The sequence below is a fragment of the Oncorhynchus mykiss genome, chromosome 26 (assembly GCF_057628025.1).
Source record: "Oncorhynchus mykiss isolate SJ-2025 chromosome 26, ASM5762802v1, whole genome shotgun sequence".
NCBI lineage: Eukaryota > Metazoa > Chordata > Actinopteri > Salmoniformes > Salmonidae > Oncorhynchus > Oncorhynchus mykiss.
The window spans coordinates 47,937,427-47,961,052 of record NC_143047.1 but is presented as its reverse complement, the minus strand read 5'-3'; the positions used below and the strand labels follow the sequence as shown (position 1 = coordinate 47,961,052).

General features: G+C 49.8%; 1 protein-coding gene across 6 annotated transcripts in view; it reads left to right on the top strand.

Annotated features, from left to right (window-relative positions):
• Positions 1 to 19,908, top strand: part of hsd11b2 (hydroxysteroid 11-beta dehydrogenase 2) — a 51,166-nt gene extending 31,258 nt beyond the window's left edge. Inside the window, exons 2-6 of one of the 6 annotated variants that reach the window (XR_016492126.1) lie at positions 6,647 to 6,859; positions 8,865 to 9,050; positions 14,248 to 14,385; positions 17,509 to 18,028; positions 18,825 to 19,908. Coding sequence is in view for 5 of the 6 variants with exons in the window: in XM_090221596.1 (XP_090077722.1) it covers positions 6,647 to 6,859; positions 8,865 to 9,050; positions 14,248 to 14,385; positions 17,607 to 17,998 (929 nt within the window). In the remaining variant the exon portion in view is untranslated. 6 annotated transcript variants of the gene reach the window in all.
• Positions 19,909 to 23,626: the final 3,718 nt, after the last annotated feature.

Genomic DNA, 23,626 nt, shown 5'->3' with positions numbered 1-23,626 from the left:
GTACTCAAGATGCAGGTGAGAGGGGAGGAGGAAGGGAGGAGGGACAGAGGAAGACAGGGAGAGAGGGAGATGAAGGTGAAAGAGGAGGAGGGACAGAGGAAGACAGGGAGAGAGGGAGATGAAGGTGAAAGAGGAGGAGGGACAGAGGAAGACAGGGAGAGAGGGAGATGAAGGTGAAAGAGGAGGAGGAAGGGAGGAGGGACAGAGGAAGACAGGGAGAGAGGGAGATGAAGGTGAAAGAGGAGGGACAGAGGAAGACAGGGAGAGAGGGAGAGGAAGGTGAAAGAGGAGGAGGAAGGGAGGAAGACAGGGAGAGAGGGAGATGAAGGTGAAAGAGGAGGAGGGACAGAGGAAGACAGGGAGAGAGGGAGATGAAGGTGAAAGGAGAGGAGGGACAGAGGAAGACAGGGAGAGAGGGAGATGAAGGTGAAAGAGGAGGAGGGACAGAGGAAGACAGGGAGAGAGGGAGATGAAGGTGAAATAGGAGGAGGAAGGGAGGAGGGACAGGGAGAGAGGGAGATGAAGGTGAAAGAGGAGGAGGAAGGGAGGAGGGACAGAGGAAGACAGGGAGAGAGGGAGAGGAAGGTGAAAGAGGAGGAGGAAGGGAGGAAGACAGGGAGAGAGGGAGATGAAGGGTGAAAGAGGAGGAGGGACAGAGGAAGACAAGGAGAGAGGGAGATGCAGGTGAAAGAGGAGGAGGAAGGGAGGAAGACAGGGAGAGAGGGAGATGAAGGGTGAAAGGAGAGGAGGGACAGAGGAAGACAGGGCGAGAGGGAGAGGAAGGTGAAAGAGGAGGAGGAAGGGAGGAGGGACAGAGGAAGACAGAGAGAGAGGGAGAGGAAGGTGAAAGAGGAGGAGGAAGGGAGGAGGGACAGAGGAAGACAGGGAGAGAGGGAGATGAAGGTGAAAGGAGAGGAGGGACAGAGGAAGACAGGGCGAGAGGGAGAGGAAGGTGAAAGAGGAGGAGGAAGGGAGGAGGGACAGAGGAAGACAGAGAGAGAGGGAGAGGAAGGTGAAAGAGGAGGAGGAAGGGAGGAGGGACAGAGGAAGACAGGGAGAGAGGGAGATGAAGGTGAAAGAGGAGGAGGGACAGAGGAAGACAGGGAGAGAGGGAGATGAAGGTGAAAGAGGAGGAGGAAGGGAGGAGGGACAGAGGAAGACAGGGAGAGAGGGAGATGAAGGTGAAAGAGGAGGAGGAAGGGAGGAGGGACAGAGGAAGACAGGGAGAGAGGGAGATGAAGGGTGAAAGAGGAGGAGGGACAGAGGAAGACAGGGAGAGAGGGAGAGGAAGGTGAAAGAGGAGGAGGGACAGAGGAAGACAAGGAGAGAGGGAGATGCAGGTGAAAGAGGAGGAGGGACAGAGGAAGACAGGGAGAGAGGGAGATGAAGGTGAAAGAGGAGGAGGAAGGGAGGAGGGACAGAGGAAGACAGGGAGAGAGGGAGATGCAGGTGAAAGAGGAGGAGGAAGGGAGGAAGACAGGGAGAGAGGGAGATGAAGGTGAAAGGAGAGGAGGGACAGAGGAAGACAGGGCGAGAGGGAGAGGAAGGTGAAAGAGGAGGAGGAAGGGAGGAGAGACAGAGGAAGACAGAGAGAGAGGGAGAGGAAGGTGAAAGAGGAGGAGGAAGGGAGGAGGGACAGAGGAAGACAGAGAGAGAGGGAGATGAAGGTGAAAGAGGAGGAGGGACAGAGGAAGACAGGGAGAGAGGGAGATGAAGGTGAAAGAGGAGGAGGGACAGAGGAAGACAGGGAGAGAGGGAGATGAAGGTGAAAGAGGAGGAGGAGGGACAGAGGAAGACAAGGAGAGAGGGAGAGGAAGGTGAAAGAGGAGGAGGGACAGAGGAAGACAGGGAGAGAGGGAGATGAAGGTGAAAGAGGAGGAGGAGGGACAGAGGAAGACAGGGAGAGAGGGAGAGGAAGGTGAAAGAGGAGGAGCGACAGAGGAAGACAGGGAGAGAGGGAGAGGAAGGTGAAAGAGGAGGAGGAGGGACAGAGGAAGACAGGGAGAGAGGGAGATGCAGGTGAAAGAGGAGGAGGAAGGGAGGAAGACAGGGAGAGAGGGAGATGAAGGGTGAAAGAGGAGGAGGGACAGAGGAAGACAGGGAGAGAGGGAGATGAAGGTGAAAGAGGAGGAGGAGGGACAGAGGAAGACAAGGAGAGAGGGAGATGAAGGTGAAAGAGGAGGAGGGACAGAGGAAGACAGGGAGAGAGGGAGATGAAGGTGAAAGAGGAGGAGGAGGGACAGAGGAAGACAAGGAGAGAGGGAGATGAAGGTGAAAGAGGAGGAGGGACAGAGGAAGACAGGGAGAGAGGGAGATGAAGGTGAAAGAGGAGGAGGAGGGACAGAGGAAGACAGGGAGAGAGGGAGAGGAAGGTGAAAGAGGAGGAGCGACAGAGGAAGACAAGGAGAGAGGGAGATGAAGGTGAAAGAGGAGGAGCGACAGAGGAAGACAAGGAGAGAGGGAGATGAAGGTGAAAGAGGAGGAGGGACAGAGGAAGACAGGGAGAGAGGGAGAGGAAGGTGAAAGAGGAGGAGCGACAGAGGAAGACAAGGAGAGAGGGAGATGAAGGTGAAAGAGGAGGAGGGACAGAGGAAGACAGGGAGAGAGGGAGATGAAGGTGAAAGAGGAGGAGGAGGGACAGAGGAAGACAGGGAGAGAGGGAGAGGAAGGTGAAAGAGGAGGAGCGACAGAGGAAGACAAGGAGAGAGGGAGATGAAGGTGAAAGAGGAGGAGGAGGGACAGAGGAAGACAGGGAGAGAGGGAGAGGAAGGTGAAAGAGGAGGAGCGACAGAGGAAGACAAGGAGAGAGGGAGATGAAGGTGAAAGAGGAGGAGGAGGGACAGAGGAAGACAGGGAGAGAGGGAGAGGAAGGTGAAAGAGGAGGAGCGACAGAGGAAGACAAGGAGAGAGGGAGATGAAGGTGAAAGAGGAGGAGGAGGGACAGAGGAAGACAGGGAGAGAGGGAGAGGAAGGTGAAAGAGGAGGAGGGACAGAGGAAGACAGGGAGAGAGGGAGATGAAGGTGAAAGAGGAGGAGGAGGGACAGAGGAAGACAAGGAGAGAGGGAGATGAAGGTGAAAGAGGAGGAGGAGGGACAGAGGAAGACAAGGAGAGAGGGAGATGAAGGTGAAAGAGGAGGAGGGACAGAGGAAGACAGGGAGAGAGGGAGAGGAAGGTGAAAGAAGAGGAGGGACAGAGGAAGACAGGGAGAGAGGGAGATGAAGGTGAAAGGAGAGGAGGGACAGAGGAAGACAGGGAGAGAGGGAGATGAAGGTGAAAGGAGAGGAGGGACAGAGGAAGACAGGGAGAGAGGGAGATGAAGGTGAAAGGAGAGGAGGGACAGAGGAAGACAGAGAGAGAGGGAGATGAAGGTGAAAGGAGAGGAGGGACAGAGGAAGACAGGGAGAGAGGGAGATGAAGGTGAAAGAGGAGGAGGAGGGACAGAGGAAGACAGAGAGAGAGGGAGATGAAGGTGAAAGAGGAGGAGGAGGAAGGGAGGAAGACAGGGAGAGAGGGAGATGAAGGTGAAAGAGGAGGAGGAAGGGAGGAGGGACAGAGGAAGACAGGGAGAGAGGGAGATGAAGGTGAAAGGAGAGGAGGGACAGAGGAAGACAGAGAGAGAGGGAGATGAAGGTGAAAGGAGAGGAGGGACAGAGGAAGACAGGGAGAGAGGGAGAGGAAGGTGAAAGAGGAGGAGGAGGGACAGAGGAAGACAGAGAGAGAGGGAGATGAAGGTGAAAGGAGAGGAGGGACAGAGGAAGACAGGGAGAGAGGGAGAGGAAGGTGAAAGAGGAGGAGGAGGGACAGAGGAAGACAGGGAGAGAGGGAGATGCAGGTGAAAGAGGAGGAGGGACAGAGGAAGACAGGGAGAGAGGGAGATGAAGGTGAAAGAGGAGGAGGAAGGGAGGAGGGACAGAGGAAGACAGGGAGAGAGGGAGATGAAGGTGAAAGAGGAGGAGGAAGGGAGGAAGACAGGGAGAGAGGGAGATGAAGGTGAAAGGAGAGGAGGGACAGAGGAAGACAGGGAGAGAGGGAGATGCAGGTGAAAGAGGAGGAGTGTGCCCTGTGGCCGAGGCGAGGCAAGCTGTGCGGCTTGGCGTCTCTTACAACAGCTTTGTTAGTGCTGCAGTAAGTGTTACCAGGAGACCTCGTCTGCCTCTCAGATGGCTCCCTATCTCCATAGGGCTCTGGTCCTAAAGTAGTGCACTATATAGGGAATAGGGTGTCATAGGGCTCTGGTCCTAAAGTAGTGCACTATATAGGGAATAGGGTGCCATAGGGCTCTGGTCCAAAGTAGTGCACCAAATAGGGAATAGGCTGTCATAGGGCTCTGGTCCTAAAGTAGTGCACTATATAGGGAATAGGCTGTCATAGGGCTCTGGTCCTAAAGTAGTGCACTATATAGGGAATAGGCTGTCATAGGGCTCTGGTCCAAAGTAGTGCACTATATAGGGAATAGGCTGTCATAGGGCTCTGGTCCTAAAGTAGTGCACCAAATAGGGAATAGGGTGTCATTTGGGACCCTTATAACTGTCTCACAGATGGATCCAATCCGTTTCTGTCTGTCTGCCAGTTCAATGTTTTAAGTCTTGTTGTTGCTGAAATCGATCGAAATTGTCCCTCTGTGAGTATCAGAAATTACACGCGTGCATATTTATTACAAAATGTGTCCCGAATGGCTGTGATTTGTTTCGGGAAAAAATGTTTTTTTTTCTTGTATGTTTTTTGGAGGAAAACCTCGGACTGTCTGTTGCTTCACACCACGTGGGTTGGCTGAGTTCACAAGGAGTCTCGTTTTCACCGTCCTGCATGAGAGCTGAGCCAATCACTGAGGCTTCTCAAAATGGCACCCTATTCCCCTATATAGTACACTACTATAGACCAGAGCCCTATTCCCTATACAGTGCACTACTTTGGACCAGAGTATATAGGGCTCCGGTTAAAAGTAGTGCACTAAATCTGAAAATAGGGTGCCATTTGGGAGGCGGAACCTCAGTGATTGGTCAACTTCCTCGGTTAAAGGTTCCCTAGTTTAACCAGTAATCAGTCAGTAATGAAAAACAAGGCTGTGAAGTCAGTTCAATTCCCCTCCGTCTCCTCCATGTGTTCCACTGCATCCCTACATTCCTGCGTGCTTATCGCGCCATCTTCTGTTTAGATGTTTCAGGAAGTTTGTAAAAAAAAAAACGACAACAACAGAGATCATTTAAATGTGTTTTATAGACCACGGTAGACAGTTGATGTCAAAACGGTGGCTGTTACCGCGACTGAAGCCGGGAGGAGATTCGTATCACCCCCCCCCCCCCCCCCCCCATGACATTTCACCTACTGAGGGACCCCCTTTTTCATACATATAAACGGAGCACAATCCTAAACCCGTCAATCTGTGATTTTTTTTAAAAACATTTTGAGTAGAAAGGTCCCAGAAGCTACCTCTCTATTGATGTGTGGTTTTATAGTAGTTATTAAGCTACCTCTCTATTGATGTGTGGTTTTATAGTAGTTATTAAGCTACCTCTCTATTGAGTTGTGGTTTTATAGTAGTTATTAAGCTACCTCTCTATTGATGTGTGGTTTTATAGTAGTTATTAAGCTACCTCTCTATTGATGTGTGGTTTTATAGTAGTTATTAAGCTACCTCTCTATTGAGTTGTGGTTTTATAGTAGTTATTAAGCTACCTCTCTATTGAGTTGTGGTTTTATAGTAGTTATTAAGCTACCTCTCTATTGAGTTGTGGTTTTATAGTTGTTGTGAAGCGATTCACCAAATGTTTGGTTTGGTACATGTTTCCTTCTTGGGAATATCATGCATTTGTGGATCTTTGTAAAGGTCAGCGAGCAACATTAACGTTTTGGTTGTTGTAGAACGTAGATAGTGTGGAGAGCATAGAGGTTCTACTGCCTGATCTGAATTCGATTCCCTGATTCTATGGTGAGAGGACGGCTGCCTAGGGTCCACAAGGTCATGGCTGGAGTTGTACTGTAGAATGAGATGTGAAGGACTACTTTCCTGTTTTTCCATAGTTTACAGAATGACCGTGACCCCACGTACGACTCTCTAGTCGTTCAGTTCATTAACCCCAAAACAAAGAGCCAAGACAAAGCAATTTCACCTTTTCAGAATTTCATAATGTATGCTAAAAAGCGACAGTCCTCTCTCTCCCTCCTCTCTCTCTCTCTCTCTCTCTTTATCTCTCGCTCTCTGTCACTCTCTCTCTCCTCTCCCTTCTCTCTCTCTCTCTCTCTCTCTCTCTCTCTCTCTCTCTTTCTGTCACTCTCTCTCTCTCTTTATCTCTCTCTCTGTCACTCTCTCCTCTCCCTTCTCTCTCTCTCTCTCTCTCTCGCTCTCTCTCTCTCTTTATCTCTCTCTTTATCTCTCTCTCTCTTTCTCTCTCTCTGTCTCTCTCTTTCTCTCTCTCTCTCTCTCTCTCTCTCTTTATCTCTCTCTCTCTCTCTCTCTCTCTCTCTTTATCTCTCTCTCTCTCTCTCTCTCTGTCTCTCTCTCTTTATCTCTCTCCCCCTCTCTCTCTCTCTCTCTTCTCCTCCTCCTCTTCAGTAGCTTTTGATTATCTCCTTTGATGATCCCGACTTGGATTAGCAGTATCACAGTCACCGACCTGCCGTTCCCTCCCTCCCTTTCTTCCCAGGCTGTGACACAGGCTTCGGGAAGGCTGCAGCGCGGCGTCTGGACGCCCAGGGTTTTGAGGTGTTTGCTACGGTGTTGGATCTGTGTGGGGAGGGAGCCAAGGAGCTCCAGAAGACCTGCTCCCCTCGTCTCACCCTGCTACAGGTGGACATCACCCAGCCACAGCAGGTCCATCAGGCTCTTCTAGACACCAAGGCCAAACTGGGCCTCAGAGGTAAGAGACGTAGGGCCCCATACACACATATATCCGTGCAGGTATTCACACACACACACACACACACACACACACAAGGACGCTGGAACACACACACACAAGGATGCTGGAACACACACACACACACACAAGGACGCTGGAACACACACACACACACACACACACACACACACACAAGGACGTTGGAAGACACACACACACACACAAGGACGCTGGAACACACACACACACACACACACAAAGACGCTGGAACCCCCACACACACACACAAGGATGCTGGAACACACACACACACACACACAAGGACGCTGGAACACACACACACACACACAAGGACGCTGGAACCCCCCCCCCTCCCCCACACACACACACAAGGACGCTGGAACACACACACACACACAAGGACGCTGGAACCCCCCCCCCCCCCCCTCCCCCACACACACAGCCAAACAGCCAGTGGAACCAGTGGAATACTGATCTAATGACACCCTATCTCCTATATGGTAGAGAGAGAGTGAAAGAGAGAAAGAGAGAGAGGGAGGGAGAGGCCACTAGTGTGGGTTTGTATGAGGCCACAAGTGTGGGTGTGTATCAGAGGAGGATGTAATCAAAGAACTTGAATTAAAGGTCAAACACTCTCCTACACTCTGTCTCCTGGGTGGGCTGTGTGGGGGGCTGGCTGGCAATCAAGGGTCAGCTTCATGTTTCACTTGGCTGCAAACAGCACACTCACCACAGAGCCAGGTGCTGTTAGCACTACGACTAATGAAGAGGATTAAACAAGATGCTCTAGTCTCTGGGATTTACATTTATATATACCGGCAGTATTTAGATCCTGGTGTATCAGCCACTCTCTCTCTCTCTCTCTCTCTCTCTCTCTCTCTCTCTCTCTCTCTCTCTCTCTCTCTCTCTCTCTCTCTGTCTTTCTCTCTGTCTCTCTGTCTCTCTCTGTCTCTCTCTCTCTCTCTCTCTGTCTCTCTCTCTCTCTCTCTCTCTCTGTCTCTCTCTCTCTCTGTCTCTCTCTCTCTCTCTCTGTCTCTGTCTCTCTGTCTCTCCCTGTCTCTGTCTCTCTGTCTCTCTCTCTCTCTCTCTCTCTCTCTCTCTCTCTCTCTGTCTCTGTCTCTCTGTCTCTCCCTGTCTCTGTCTCTCTGTCTCTCTGTCTCTCTCTCTCTCTCTCTCTGTCTGTCTCTCTCTCTCTCTCTCTGTCTCTCTCTCTCTCTGTCTCTCTCTCTCTCTCTCTCTGTCTCTGTCTCTCTGTCTCTCTGTCTCTCTGTCTCTCTGTCTCTCTCTCTCTCTCTTTATCTCTCTCTCTCCTAATATACCCTGGTGTACCAGCCTATCAATTCAATGTTTCTTTCATTTTAAGGGCTTTATTGACATGGGAAACATATGTTTACATTACTAAATCAAGTCAAATAAAAAATTACCAAGCTGTGAAAATTACACTGACAAAAGTTCCAATAGAATAAATACATTTCAAATGTGATAGCATGGCTATATATACAGTGTTACGATGTGCAAAATAATAAATCTGTCTCTCCTTCTCTCTCCCTCTCCTTCTCAATTCAATTCAAGGGGCTTTATTGGCATGGGAAACATGTGTTAACATTGCCAAAGCAAGTGAGGTAGATAATATATAAAGTGAATATATGAAGTGAAAATAAACTATAAAAAATTAACAGTAAACATTACGCATACATAAGTTTCAAAACAATAAAGACATTACAAATGTCATATTATATATATATACAGTGTTTTAACAATGTACAAATGGTTAAAGGACACAAGCTAAAATAAATAAGCATAAATATGGGTTGTATTTACAATGGTGTGTGTTCTTCACTGGTTGCCCTTTTCTCGTGGCAACAGGTCACAAATCTTGCTGCTGTGATGTCACACTGTGGAATTTCACCCAGTAGATATGGGAGTTTTTCAAAATTGGATTTGTTTTCAAATTCTTTGTGGATCTGTGTAATCTGAGGGAAATATGTCTCTCTCTCTCTAGGTCTGTGGGGCTTGGTGAATAATGCAGGAGTATGTGTTAACTTCGGGGATGCAGAGTTATCTCTGATGTCTAACTACCGTGGCTGTATGGAGGTGAACTTCTTTGGGACTCTGAACGTCACCAAGACATTCCTGCCTCTGCTGCGTCAGGCCAAGGGACGCATCGTCACAATCTCCAGCCCTGCAGGTGGGGTGAATGACACATACACCACATACTCATACACACACCTTCCACAACGTTCAGGGGCGTAAACCAGTTGTGAGTGGACCATGGTGCAGCGTTCAGGGGCGTAAACCATTTGTGAGTGGACCATGGTGCAGCGTTCAGGAGAGTAAACCAGTTGTGAGTGGACCATGGTGCAGCGTTCAGGAGAGTAAACCAGTTGTGAGTGGACCATGGTGCAGCGTTCAGGGGAGTAAACCAGTTGTGAGTGGACCATGGTGCAGCGTTCAGGGGAGTAAACCAGTTGTGAGTGGACCATGGTGCAGCGTTCAGGGGCGTAAACCAGTTGTGAGTGGACCATGGTGCAGCGTTCAGGGGAGTAAACCAGTTGTGAGTGGACCATGGTGCAGCGTTCAGGGGCGTAAACCAGTTGTGAGTGGACCATGGTGCAGCGTGATGGGTGTACATTTTCCTTCCTTTATTAAATGATCACCGAACTAAAACAACAAAATACCAAACTAAACGCGAAGCTAAATAATAGTGCTAACAAGATCCTGTCCTGTAGGGCAGGGCTCTCCAACCCTGTTCCTGGAGAGTATCCCTACACCAGGGCTCTCCAACCCTGTTCCTGGAGAGTATCCCTACACCAGGGCTCTCCAACCCTGTTCCTGGAGAGATACTGTCCTGTAGGGCAGGGTTCTCCAACCCTGTTCCTGGAGAGATACTGTCCTGTAGGGCAGGGCTCTCCAACTCTGTTCCTGGAGAGATACTGTCTTGTAGGGCAGGGCTCTCCAACCCTGTTCCTGGAGAGATACTGTCCCGTAGGGCAGGGCTCTCCAACCCTGTTCCTGGAGAGATACTGTCCTGTAGGGCAGGGCTCTCCAACTCTGTTCCTGGAGAGATGATGTCCTGTAGGGCAGGGCTCTCCAACCCTGTTCCTGGAGAGATACTGTCCCGTAGGGCAGGGCTCTCCAACCCTGTTCCTGGAGAGATACTGTCCTGTAGGGCAGGGCTCTCCAACTCTGTTCCTGGAGAGATACTGTCCTGTAGGGCAGGGCTCTCCAATGCTATTCCTGGAGAGATACTGTCCTGTAGGGCAGGGCTCTCCAACCCTGTTCCTGGAGAGATACTGTCCTGTAGGGCAGGGCTCTCCAACTCTGTTCCTGGAGAGATCCTGTCCTGTAGAACAGGGCTCTCCAACTCTGTTCCTGGAGAGATACTGTCCTGTAGGGCAGGGCTCTCCAACCCTGTTCCTGGAGAGATACTGTCCTGTAGGGCAGGGCTCTCCAACCCTGTTCCTGGAGAGATACTGTCCTGTAGGACAGGGCTCTCCAACCCTGTTCCTGGAGAGATCCTGTCCTGTAGGGCAGGGCTCTCCAACTCTGTTCCTGGAGAGATACTGTCCTGTAGGGCAGGGCTCTCCAACCCTGTTCCTGGAGAGATACTGTCCTGTAGGGCAGGGCTCTCCAACCCTGTTCCTGGAGAGATACTATCCTGTAGGGCAGGGCTCTCCAACCCTGTTCCTGGAGAGATACTGTCCCGTAGGGCAGGGCTCTCCAACCCTGTTCCTGGAGAGATACTGTCCTGTAGGGCAGGGCTCTCCAACTCTGTTCCTGGAGAGATTATGTCCTGTAGGGCAGGGCTCTCCAACCCTGTTCCTGGAGAGATACTGTCCCGTAGGGCAGGGCTCTCCAACCCTGTTCCTGGAGAGATACTGTCCTGTAGGGCAGGGCTCTCCAACTCTGTTCCTGGAGAGATACTGTCCTGTAGGGCAGGGCTCTCCAATGCTATTCCTGGAGAGATACTGTCCTGTAGGGCAGGGCTCTCCAACCCTGTTCCTGGAGAGATACTGTCCTGTAGGGCAGGGCTCTCCAACTCTGTTCCTGGAGAGATCCTGTCCTGTAGAACAGGGCTCTCCAACTCTGTTCCTGGAGAGATACTGTCCTGTAGGGCAGGGCTCTCCAACCCTGTTCCTGGAGAGATACTGTCCTGTAGGGCAGGGCCCTCCAACCCTGTTCCTGGAGAGATACTGTCCTGTAGGACAGGGCTCTCCAACCCTGTTCCTGGAGAGATCCTGTCCTGTAGGGCAGGGCTCTCCAACTCTGTTCCTGGAGAGATACTGTCCTGTAGGGCAGGGCTCTCCAACCCTGTTCCTGGAGAGATACTGTCCTGTAGGGCAGGGCTCTCCAACCCTGTTCCTGGAGAGATACTATCCTGTAGGGCAGGGCTCTCCAACCCTGTTCCTGGAGAGATACTATCCTGTAGGGCAGGGCTCTCCAACCCTGTTCCTGGAGAGATACTATCCTGCAGGGCAGGGCTCTCGACCCCAACTGCTACATGACATCACCCAAAAAGTCCTGTGATGCCACCAATCAGAGCTGTGTCAATAATACCATCCCAATAGCAACCAATCAGAGCTGTCTCAATAATACCATCCCTATGGCAACCAATCAGAGCTGTGTCAATAATACCATCCCAATAGCAACTAATCAGAGCTGTCTCAATACTACCATCCCTATAGCAACCAATCAGAGCTGTGTCAATAATACCATCCCAATAGCAACTAATCAGAGCTGTCTCAATACTACCATCCCTATAGCAACCAATCAGAGCTGTGTCAATAATACCATCCCAATAGCAACCAATCAGAGCTGTCTCAATACTACCATCCTTATACCAACCAATCAGAGCTGTTTCAATACTATCCTCTTCCTCCACCTCCTCCTCCCCCTCTCCTTTTCTTCCACCTCCTCCACCTCCTCCACCTCCACCTCCTCCTCCTCCTCCTCCTCCTCCTCCACCTCCACCTCCACTTCTTCCACCTCCACCTCCACCTCCTCCTCCTCCTCCTCCTCCACCTCCACCTCCACTTCTTCCACCTCCTCCTCCACCTCCTCCACCACCTCCACCACCTCCACCTCCACCTCTTCTTCCACCTCCTCCACCTCCTCCACCTCCACCTCCTCCTCCTCCTCCTCCTCCTCCTCCACCTCCACTTCTTCCACCTCCACCTCCACCACCTCCACCTCCTCCTCCTCCTCCTCTACCTCCACTTCTTCCACCTCCTCCTCCACCTCCTCCTCCACCACCTCCTCCTCCACCACCTCCTCCTCCCTCACCTCCACTTCCTCCACCTCCACCTCCTCCACCACCTCCTCCTCCACCACCTCCTCCACCTCCTCCTCCTCCACCTCCTCCTCCTCCACCTCCACTTCCTCCACCTCCACTTATTCCACCTCCTCCTCCACCTCCACTTATTCCACCTCCTCCTCCACCACCTCCTCCTCCACCTCCACTTCCTCCAACTTCTCCTCCACCTCCTCCTCCACCTCCACTTCCTCCACTTCCTCCTCCACCACTTCCTCCTCCACCTCCACTTCCTCCACCTCCTCCTCCACCTCCTCCTCCACCTCCACCTCCACTTCCTCCACCCCCTCCTTCTCCTCCTCCTCCTCCTCCACCTCCTCCACCTCCACTTCCTCCACCTCCTCCTCCACCTCCACTTCCTCCACTTCCTCCTCCACCACTTCCTCCTCCACCTCCACTTCCTCCACCTCCTCCTCCACCTCCACCTCCACTTCCTCCACCCCCTCCTTCTCCACCTCCTCCACCTCCACTTCCTCCACCTCCTCCTCCACCTCCACTTCTTCCACTTCCTCCTCCACCTCCACTTCCTCCACCTCCTCCTCCACCACCTCCTCCTCTACCTCCACTTCCACCACCTCCTCCTCCACCACCTCCTCCACCTCCACTTCCTCCACCTCCTCCTCCACCTCCACTTCTTCCACCTCCTCCTCCACCTCCACTTCCTCCACCTCCTCCTCCCCCACCTCCTCCTCCACCTCCTCCTCCACCTCCACTTCCTCCACCCCCTCCTCCACCTCCTCCACCACCTCCTCCTCCACCTCCTCCTCCTCCTCCACCTCCTCCTCCACCTCCTCCTCCTCCTCCTCCTCCTGCTCCACCTCCTCCTTCTCCTTCTCCTCCACCTCCTCCTCCACCTCCTCCACCTCCTCCTCCATATGTATGAACCAGTGTTCTTTTCTTATCTTTACTGACGTCTTTTAATGTTGTCCATATAAAATAAGCATTAATCGAAGGGCAAAGTGCGTAACTTACATTTTATCAGTACTTTTAAGATAATAAAACGTGATATGACTCGAGGAAATAGTTAACATGTAGGATAAACACGTCCCTTCAACCCTCTGAAACAATTATCTATTTAGATATATTAAATACTGACGTTGTGGTCCCTCTGTCTCTCTCTGTCTCTCTCTGTCTCTATCTGTCTCTGTCTCCCTCTGTCTCTCCCTGTCTCGCTCTGTCTCCCTCTCTCTGTCTCTTTCTTGCTCTCTCTCTGTCTCTCTCTCTCTCTGTCTCTCTGTATCTCTGTCTGTCTCTCTCTATATCTCTATCTGTCTCTCTCTGTCTCTCTGTCGCTCTCTCTCTGTCTCTCTCTCTCTGTCTCTCTATCTCTCTCTCTGTCTCTCTTTCTCTCTCTCTGTCTCTTTCTCTCTCTCTGTCTCTCTCTGTCTCTCTCTGTCTCTGTCTCCCTCTGTCTCTCCCTGTCTCGCTCTGTCTCCCTCTCTCTGTCTTTCTCTCTCTCTCTGTCTCTCTCTGTCTCTCTCTGTCTCTGTCTCCCTCTGTCTCTCCCTGTCTCGCTCTGTCTCCCTCTCTCTCTCTTTCTCTCTCTCTCTCTGTCTCTCTCTCTCTCTCTATCTCTCTGTATCTCTGTCTGTCTCTCTCTGTATCTCTGTCTGTCTCTCTCTGTCTCTCTCTCTCTCTCTGTCTCTCTCTCTCTCTCTGTCTCTTTCTCTCTCTCTGTCTCTCTCTGTCTCTCTCTGTCTCTGTCTCCCTCTGTCTCTCCCTGTCTCGCTCTGTCTCCCTCTCTCTGTCTTTCTCTCTCTCTCTGTCTCTCTCTGTCTCTCTCTGTCTCTGTCTCTCTCTGTCTATCCCTGTCTCGCTCTGTCTCCCTCTCTCTCTCTTTCTCTCTCTCTCTCTGTCTCTCTCTCTCTCTCTATCTCTCTGTATCTCTGTCTGTCTCTCTCTGTATCTCTGTCTGTCTCTCTCTCTCTCTCTATCTCTCTGTATCTCTGTCTGTCTCTCTCTGTATCTCTGTCTGTCTCTCTCTGTCTCTCTCTCTCTCTCTGTCTCTCTCTCTCTGTCTCTCTATCTCTCTGTCTATCTCTGTATCTCTCTCTCTCCCTCTGTGTCCCTCCAGGAGAGCAGCCGTTCCCCTGTCTAGCAGCGTACGGAGCCTCCAAGGCAGCTCTCAACCTGTTCATCAACACACTGCGCCACGAAATGGAACCCTGGGGGGTCAAAGTGTCCACCATACTGCCATCCTCATACAAGACAGGTGAGGGTCAGAGGTCAGAGGTTAGGGGTTAGGGTTATAGCTGGAACACTGTGGGATCAAAGTGTCCATCATACTACCGTCCTCATACAAGACAGGTAAGGGTTAAAGGTTAGAGGTCAGAAGTTAGGGGTCAGGGGTCAGGGTTCTTGCATCCACCATTCTACTCTTCTCATACTAGATAGGTGAGGGGAACCTGGGGGAGCAGGGGGAAGGGTTTGGGTGTAACACACAGTGGCAGGGGAATATGCAAAAGTTGTCACATCCAACACATGGGATGGGGACTAATGCCAGAGAGATGCTAGATGGGATGGGGACTAACGCCAGAGAGATGCTAGATGGGATGGGGACTAACGCCAGAGAGATGCTAGATGGGATGGGGACTAACGCCAGAGAGATGCTAGATGGGATGGGAACTAATGCCAGAGAGATGCTAGATGGGATGGGGACTAACGCCAGAGAGATGCTAGATGGGATGGGGACTAACGCCAGAGAGATGCTAGATGGGATGGGGACTAACGCCAGAGAGATGCTAGATGGGATGGGGACTAACGCCAGAGAGATGCTAGAGAGGATGGGGACTAACGCCAGAGAGATGCTAGATGGGATGGGGACTAATGCCAGAGAGATGCTAGATGGGATGGGGACTAACACCAGAGAGATGCTAGATGGGATGGGGACTAACGCCAGAGAGATGCTAGATGGGATGGGGACTAACGCCAGAGAGATGCTAGAGAGGATGGGGACTAACGCCAGAGAGATGCTAGACGGGATCGGGACTAACGCCAGAGAGATGCTAGATGGGATGGGGACTAATGCCAGAGAGATGCTAGATGGGATGGGGACTAACGCCAGAGAGATGCTAGATGGGATGGGGACTAACGCCAGAGAGATGCTAGATGGGATGGGGACTAACGCCAGAGAGATACTAGACGGGATGGGGAGTAACGCCAGAGAGATGCTAGATGGGATGGGGACTAACGCCAGAGAGATGCTAGACAGGATGGGGACTAGAGGAGTGGAAACGAAGGGAGACGAGCGCTTTAAAAGATCTAGAATATGAACATGAAATAACGGCCCTTTTTGGGCAGTTAAGATTTGAAACATGCAGTTTGATTCCGCTGATGTTTGATCTTTATTTACTGTAGCTGTGTGTTGTCGTGGATACCGGCCTCTGATCTCATTCGTGTACAACTAGCTGTCTGGCAGCGGTTTCCTGAATACGGAGTGGTTCACACTCTGACCTCTAGAGTACTATGGAAACCAGAGACCTGTATATAGTCTGTGTAGATATATCTGGTGGTGTTAGACCCTGGGATAGATAGATATCTCTACAGAGCCACACAGACCTGTATATAGTCTGTGTAGATATATCTGGTGGTGTTAGACCCTGGGATAGATAGATATCTCTACAGAACAACACAGACCTGTATATAGTCTGTGTAGATATATCTGGTGGTGTTAGACCCTGGGATAGATAGATAGATATCTCTACAGAACAACACAGACCTGTATATAGTCTGTGTAGATATATCTGGTGGTATTAGACCCTGGGATAGATAGATATCTCTACAGAACAACACAGACCTGTATATAGTCTGTGTAGATATATCTGGTGGTGTTAGACCCTGGGATAGATAGATAGATATCTCTACAGAGCCACACAGACCTGTATATAGTCTGTGTAGATATATCTGGTGGTATTAGACCCTGGGATAGATAGATATCTCTACAGAACAACACAGACCTGTATATAGTCTGTGTAGATATATCTGGTGGTGTTAGACCCTGGGATAGATAGATAGATATCTCTACAGAGCCACACAGACCTGTATATAGTCTGTGTAGATATATCTGGTGGTATTAGACCCTGGGATAGATAGATATCTCTACAGGGCCACACAGACCTGTATATAGTCTGTGTAGATATATCTGGTGGTGTTAGACCCTGGGATAGATAGATATCTCTACAGAACAACACAGACCTGTATATAGTCTGTGTAGATATATCTGGTGGTATTAGACCCTGGGATAGATATATATCTCTACAGAGCCACACAGGAAGTGCAGCTGTCACATGTGATGTTGATTGGTTGTAACACTGTAAATCTTTATTTATACACTCATTATGCCGATTACCATTTGTGAACCAAGACAAACATTTGTTTTTACATGTTACAAACATCATTTCATGCTAATAGCAGCAACGATGATGTAATAGTGTGTAATTTACATCCCGTTTATTGTAGAGTGACCACATGGTGTACCTCAATCTGTCTCTTCTGATTGGCTCGCCATGTGTGGAACTAGATGAGCACCTTATTAGCATGTTATTAGCACCTTATTAGCATGTTATTAGCACATTATTAGCATGTTATTAGCATGTTATTAGCACCTTATTAGCATGTTATTGGCACATTATTAGCATGTTATTAGCACCGTATTAGCATGTTATTAGCACCTTATTTGTGTCTTATTAGCATGTTATTAGCACCATATTAGCCATTCATTAGCACCTTATTAGCACCTTATTAGCATGTTATTAGCGCCTTATTAGCATGTTATTAGCACCTTATTTGCGTCTCATTAGCATGTTATTAGCACCGTATTAGCATGTTATTAGCACCTTATTAGCATGTTATTAGCACCGTATTCGCATGTTATTTGCACCTTATTAGCATGTTATTAGCACCTTATTAGCATGTTATTAGCGCCTTATTAGCATGTTATTAGCACCTTATTAGAGGCAAATATGATGTATTGCTCTTACCTACGTATTAAATCATGCTCTAAATTTAAACTAACTCAGTCCTTTATATATTCTGATCCCAGGTCAGTCCATTAACCAGGAGTACTGGAATAAGATAGAGAACCTACGGTGTAAAGGAAACTCCCTGTTAACTCAAACCCTCTATATCCTCTGATCCCAGGTCAGTCCATTAACCAGGAGTACTGGAATAAGGTAGAGAACCTACGGTGTAAAGGAAACTCCCTGTTAACTCAAACCCTCTATATCCTCTGATCCCAGGTCAGTCCATTAACCAGGAGTACTGGAATAAGGTAGAGAACCTACGGTGTAAAGGAAACTCCCTGTTAACTCAAACCCTCTATATCCTCTGATCCCAGGTCAGTCCATTAACCAGGAGTACTGGAATAAGATAGAGAACCTACGGTGTAAAGGAAACTCCCTGTTAACTCAAACCCTCTATATCCTCTGATCCCAGGTCAGTCCGGTAACCAGGAGTACTGGGAGAATCAGTACAAGAGCCTGATCCACAACCTGTCCACAGGCCTGCTGGAGGAGTACGGGGAAGACTACACGCACGAGACCAAGGAGCTCTTCCAACACTTCGCCCAGTCGGCTAACGAGGACCTGTCACCAGTCATCAACACCATCAGCGAGGCGCTGCTCTCCCCCAGGCCCCTGGTCCGATACTACGCTGGGCCCGGCGTGGGCCTCATGAACTTCGTTTATAGTTATTTCCCTCTGAGTCTCTCAGACAAGTTCCTCCAGAGACTATTTGTCCAGAAGAAGATCATCCCACGAGCGCTGAGGAAAGAGAACAACAACAACAACAACAACATCAACAACAACGTGGAGAAGATAAAGAAGTAAAACAATGAGATGTGTGTTTGTTTTTTTAAGGTAAAAAAAAAAAGTGGAAGCTGTAGGACCCACTTACGTCAGGTACAACACGCACATCGTGTTGTTGTCCATTTTCGTTTGAATATTGTGGTTTTTGCGTTGGTGTTCATATTGAAGGGCTCATTATATTGGTGTTCATATTGAAGGGCTCATTATATTGGTGTTCATATTGAAGGGCTCATTATATTGGTGTTCATATTGAAGGGCTCATTATATTGGTGTTCATATTGAAGGCTCATTATATTGGTGTTCATATTGAAGGGCTCATTATATTGGTGTTCATATTGAAGGCTCATTATATTGGTGTTCATATTGAAGGGCTCATTATATTGGTGTTCACATTGAAGGGCTCATTATATTGGTGTTCACATTGAAGGGCTCATTATATTGGTGTTCATATTGAAGAGCTCATTATATTGGTGTTCACATTGAAGGGCTCATTATATTGGTGTTCACATTGAAGGCTCATTATATTGGTGTTCATATTGAAGGGCTCATTATATTGGTGTTCACATTGAAGGGCTCATTATATTGGTGTTCACATTGAAGGGCTCATTATATTGGTGTTCATATTGAAGAGCTCATTATATTGGTGTTCACATTGAAGGGCTCATTATATTGGTGTTCACATTGAAGGGCTCATTATATTGGTGTTCACATTGAAGAGCTCATTATATTGGTGTTCACATTGAAGGGCTCATTATATTGGTGTTCACATTGAAGGGCTCAATATATTGGTGTTCACATTGAAGGGGTCATTGAAGATGAGTATTTGAGTGGCTTTCCCTCCCGGTAGACGGCAGACACCAACATAGCTGGCACCAACACGGCAGACACCAACACAGCTGGCACCAACACGTCTGGCACCAACATGTCTGGCACCAACACGTCTGGCACCAACACGGCAGACACCAACACAGCTGGCACCAACACGTCTGTCACCAACACGTCTGGCACCAACACGTCTGGCACCAACACGTCTGGCACCAACACGATGGCACCAACACGAAGGCACCAACACGATGGCACCAACACGGCTGGCACCAACACGGCTGGCACCAACACGATGGCACCAACACGTCTGGCACCAACAAAATGGCACCAACACGTCTGGCACCAACACGATGGCACCAACACGATGGCACCAACACGGCTGGCAGCAACACGGCTGGCACCAACACGGCTGGCGCCAACACAATGGCACCAACACGATGGCACCAACACGATGGCACCAACACGTCTGGCACCAACATTGCTGGCACCAACACGATGGCACCAACACGATGGCACCAACACGGCTGGCACCAACACGGCTGGCACCAACACGGCTGGCACCAACACGGCTGGCACCAACATGAATGGCACCAACACGGCTGGCACCAACACGGCTGGCACCAACACGGCAGACACCAACACGGCTGGCACCAACACGAATGGCACCAACATGGTTGGCACCAACACGGCTGGCACCAACATGGCTTGCACCAACACGATGGCACCAACACGATGGCACCAACACGGCTGGCACCAACACGGCTGGCACCAACACGACTGGCACCACAGAGCTCTGTAAATACACCATTCTGTCACATCCCCATGGAGCACCTGAATTCAAGGACCTTATAGATGTTCAATTATATTTGCCCATGTTATTTTTCATTTGAACATTTCGTCGTTGTTCATTTCTTCGTATTGTATTTTTCACTCCACTGAATGTTCTTTTTCAATCAGAGTAGCTATGCCAGTTTTATTTCATGAATCACTGAAAACTGTGAATTTTACAATAACAAATATTCTTAAAAATATTGTTCAAAAAATGTATTTTTTTTCACTCATTGTTCACCTAACTTTGGTAATATTAAAAGTTGACTTTTTAAAAATATTTTTGTTATCTCTTGCCTCAGCAATCAGAGGAGAGAGGAGAAGAGAGGGCATAGGAGAAGAGAGGGCATGGGAGAGGAGAGAGGAGAAAGAGATGGGAGGAGAGGAGAGGAGAGGGGAGAGAGGAGAGAGGGAGGAGAGGAGAGAGGAGAGAGAGATGGGAGAAGAGAGAGGGGAGAGGGAGGAGATGAGAGGAGAGAGGGAGGAGAGGAGAGGAGAGAGGGAGGATAGGAGAGGACAGGAGAGGAGAGGAGAGGAGAGGAGAGGAGAGGAGAGGAGAGGAGAGGAGAGAGGGAGGATAGGAGAGAGGAGCCAACACCAAACACAGCTCTCCTTCTGTCCTGGAGTGGTGGGACAGTTTGTTGACATGCCAGGAGCCCATCTTTGACCTTTATACTCAAACCTAACCACCCATTTCTAATCTGTCAGTTAGTATTTGGAGCATGGTGTGCTAATTCCATAACTGAGTTCACTTAATTAAGCCTCATAACATTGTATAACTGGAGAAAGATCGGGGGCGAGGTTGGGAGGGAATGGTTTGACCCTACTTTGCTTCGCTCAGCAGGGGCGGCAGGGTAGCCTAGTGGTTAGAGTGGAGGGGCGGCAGGGTAGACTAGTGGTTAGAGTGGAGGGGCGGCAGGGTAGCCTAGTGGTTAGAGTGGAGGGGCGGCAGGGTAGCCTAGTGGTTAGAGTGGAGGGGCGGCAGGGTAGACTAGTGGTTAGAGTGGAGGGGCGGCAGGGTAGCCTAGTGGTTAGAGTGGAGGGGCGGCAGGGTAGCCTAGTGGTTAGAGTGGAGGGGCGGCAGGGTAGCCTAGTGGTTAGAGTAGAGGGGCGGCAGCGTAGCCTAGTGGTTAGAGTGGAGGGGCGGCAGGTAGCCTAGTAGTAAGATTGGAGGGGTGGCAGGGTAGCCTAGTGGTTAGAGCGTTGGACTTGTAACCAGAAGCTTGCAAGTTCAAACCCCCGAGCTGACAAAGTACAAATCAGTTGTTCTGCCCCTGAACAGGCAAATTAACCCACTGTTCCCTAGGGCCGTCATTGAAAATAATAATTTGTTCTTAACTGACTTGCCTAGATAAATAAAGGTTCAAAGAAAAAGTAGAACTTTGGCAAAATGTACATGTCTCAAATTTGACCATTTTCCCTATAAAATGCACTACTTTGACCAGGGCCCATAGGAAAATAGGTGCCACTAACGAGTGAATAGTTTGCCATTTGGGACTCATGAGAATGAGTTTACTCTGTATGCCCATTCGAATAAATAACCCCCACGTTATAGAGCTCCTACATCGACCCAGGTCTGGGTCCCCTCTTCCTAGAACTTCCTAGATGCCAGTCTTCCAAGAACCGTCAGAGATTCTGTAGATTCTGTGAAGCCAGTGGGGACCAATATAGGAGAGGGGAGAGGGGAGAGGAGATGGAAGAGGGGAGAGAGGAAAGGGGAGAGGGGAGAGGGGAGAGGGGAGAGAGGGGAGAGGAGAAGAGAAGGGAGAGGAGATGGGAGAGTGGAGAGAAAAAAGGGGAAAGGAGATGGGAGGAGAGGAGATGAGAGAGGAAAGGGGAGAGGGGAGGAGATGAGAGGGGGGAGAGGAGATGGGAAAGTGGAGAGAAGAAAGGGGAGAGGAGATGGGAGGAGAGGAGATGAGAGAGAAAAGGGGAGAGGGGAGGAGATGAGAGGGGGGGGGAGAGGAGATGGGAAAGTGGAGAGAAGAAAGGGGAGAGGAGATGGGAGGAGAGGAGATGAGAGAGGAAAGGGGAGAGGGGAGGAGATGAGAGAGGAAAGGGGAGAGGAGAGGAGAGGAGGGGAGAGATGAAAGAGTGTGTCCAGACCACAGCGACCACTGATTGTTTTGGTGAGTGATCAGCGATGAAAACGCTGTTGGTTTGAACTCACGTTGATTAACTGAGACAGGACAGAGGCTTGGTGTTTACAGTGTCTTTGTTACGACATCCATCTGACCACACAGCTGCTGGACAAACATCCACAGAGAGTTTCTTCACTTGACTGAATCACGCTTTTTCATGGAACCTCTTGTGGTGTGGCCACTTACATAAACAAGAACATCAACACACACAGACAGGCAGGCAGACAGACAGACAGACAGACAAACAGACGGACAGGCAGACAGACAGACAGACAGACAGGCAGACAGACAGACAGACAGACAGACAGACAGACAGACAGGCAGACAGACAGACAGACAGGCAGGCAGGCAGACAGGCAGACGGACAGACAGACAGACAGACAGACAGACAGACAGACAGACAGACAGACAGACAGGCAGACAGACAGACAGACAGACAGACAGACAGGCAGACAGACAGACAGACAGGCAGGCAGGCAGACAGACCATTCATAACTCAGTGTAACTTTTGCTCCAAATTTAACAAGTTACAATCACATCTAATCAGTTGTAACCTCCATTCCCCTCACCCTCACCCTGACCCTCACCCTCACCCTAACCCTCACCCTAACCCTCACCTTCACCCTCACCCTCACCCTGACCCTCACCCTAACCCTCACCCTGACCCTCACCTTCACCCTAACTCTCACCCTTACCCTCATCTTAACCCTTACCCTTACCCTCACCCTCACCCTTACCCTCATCCTAACCCTAACCCTAACCCTCACCCTTACCCTCATCCTAACCCTCACCCTTACCCTCATCCTTACCCTTACCCTTACCCTCACCCTAACCCTAACCCTCACCCACACCCTAACCCTCACCTTAACCCTAACCCTCACCTTAACCCTAACCCTCACCCTTACCCTTACCCTCATCCTAACCCTTACCCTCAACATCACCCTAACCCTAGCCCTCACCCTTGCCCTTACCCTCACCCTCAACCTAACCCTCACCCTAGCCATCACCCTTGCCCTTGCCCTCACCCTTGCCCTTACCCTCACCCTCAACCTAACCCTCACCCTAGCCATCACCCTTGCCCTTGCCCTCACCCTTGCCCTTACCCTCACCCTCAACCTAACCCTCACCCTAACCTCATCTTCACAAGGTCCTTTGCTGTTGTTCTGGGATTGATTTGCACTGTTCGCACCAAAGTATGTTCATCTCTAGGAGACAGAACGCGTCTCCTTCCTGAGCGATATGACAGCTGCGTGGTCCCATGGTGTTTATACTTGCGTACTATTGTTTGTACAGGTGAACGTGGTACCTTCAGGCGTTTGGAAATTGCTCCCAAGGATGAAACAGACTTGTGGAGGTCTACCATTATTTTTCTGAGGTTTTGACTGATTTCTTTTAATTTTTCCATGATGTCAAGCAAAGAGGCACTGAGTTTGAAGGTAATGAAATACACCCACAGGTACACCTCCAATTGACTCAAATGATGTCAGAAGTTTCTAAAGCCATGACATCATTTTCTGGAATTTTCCAAGCTGTTTAAAGGCACAGTCAACTTAGTGTATGTAAACTTCAGACCCACTGGAATTGTGATACAGTGAATTATAAGTGAAATAATCTGTCTGTAAACAATTATTGGAAAAATTACTTGAGTCATGCACAAAGTAGATGTCCTAACCGACTTGCCAAAACTATAGTTTGTTAACGACATTTGTGGAGTGGTTGAAAAACGAGATTTAACGAATCCGACCGAATCCGACCATCACCCCTGGTGAGACAAAACCGCGACTCGTCAGTGAAGAGCACTTTTTGCCAGTCCTGTCTGGTCCAGCGACGGTGGGTTCGTGCCCATAGTTGCTGC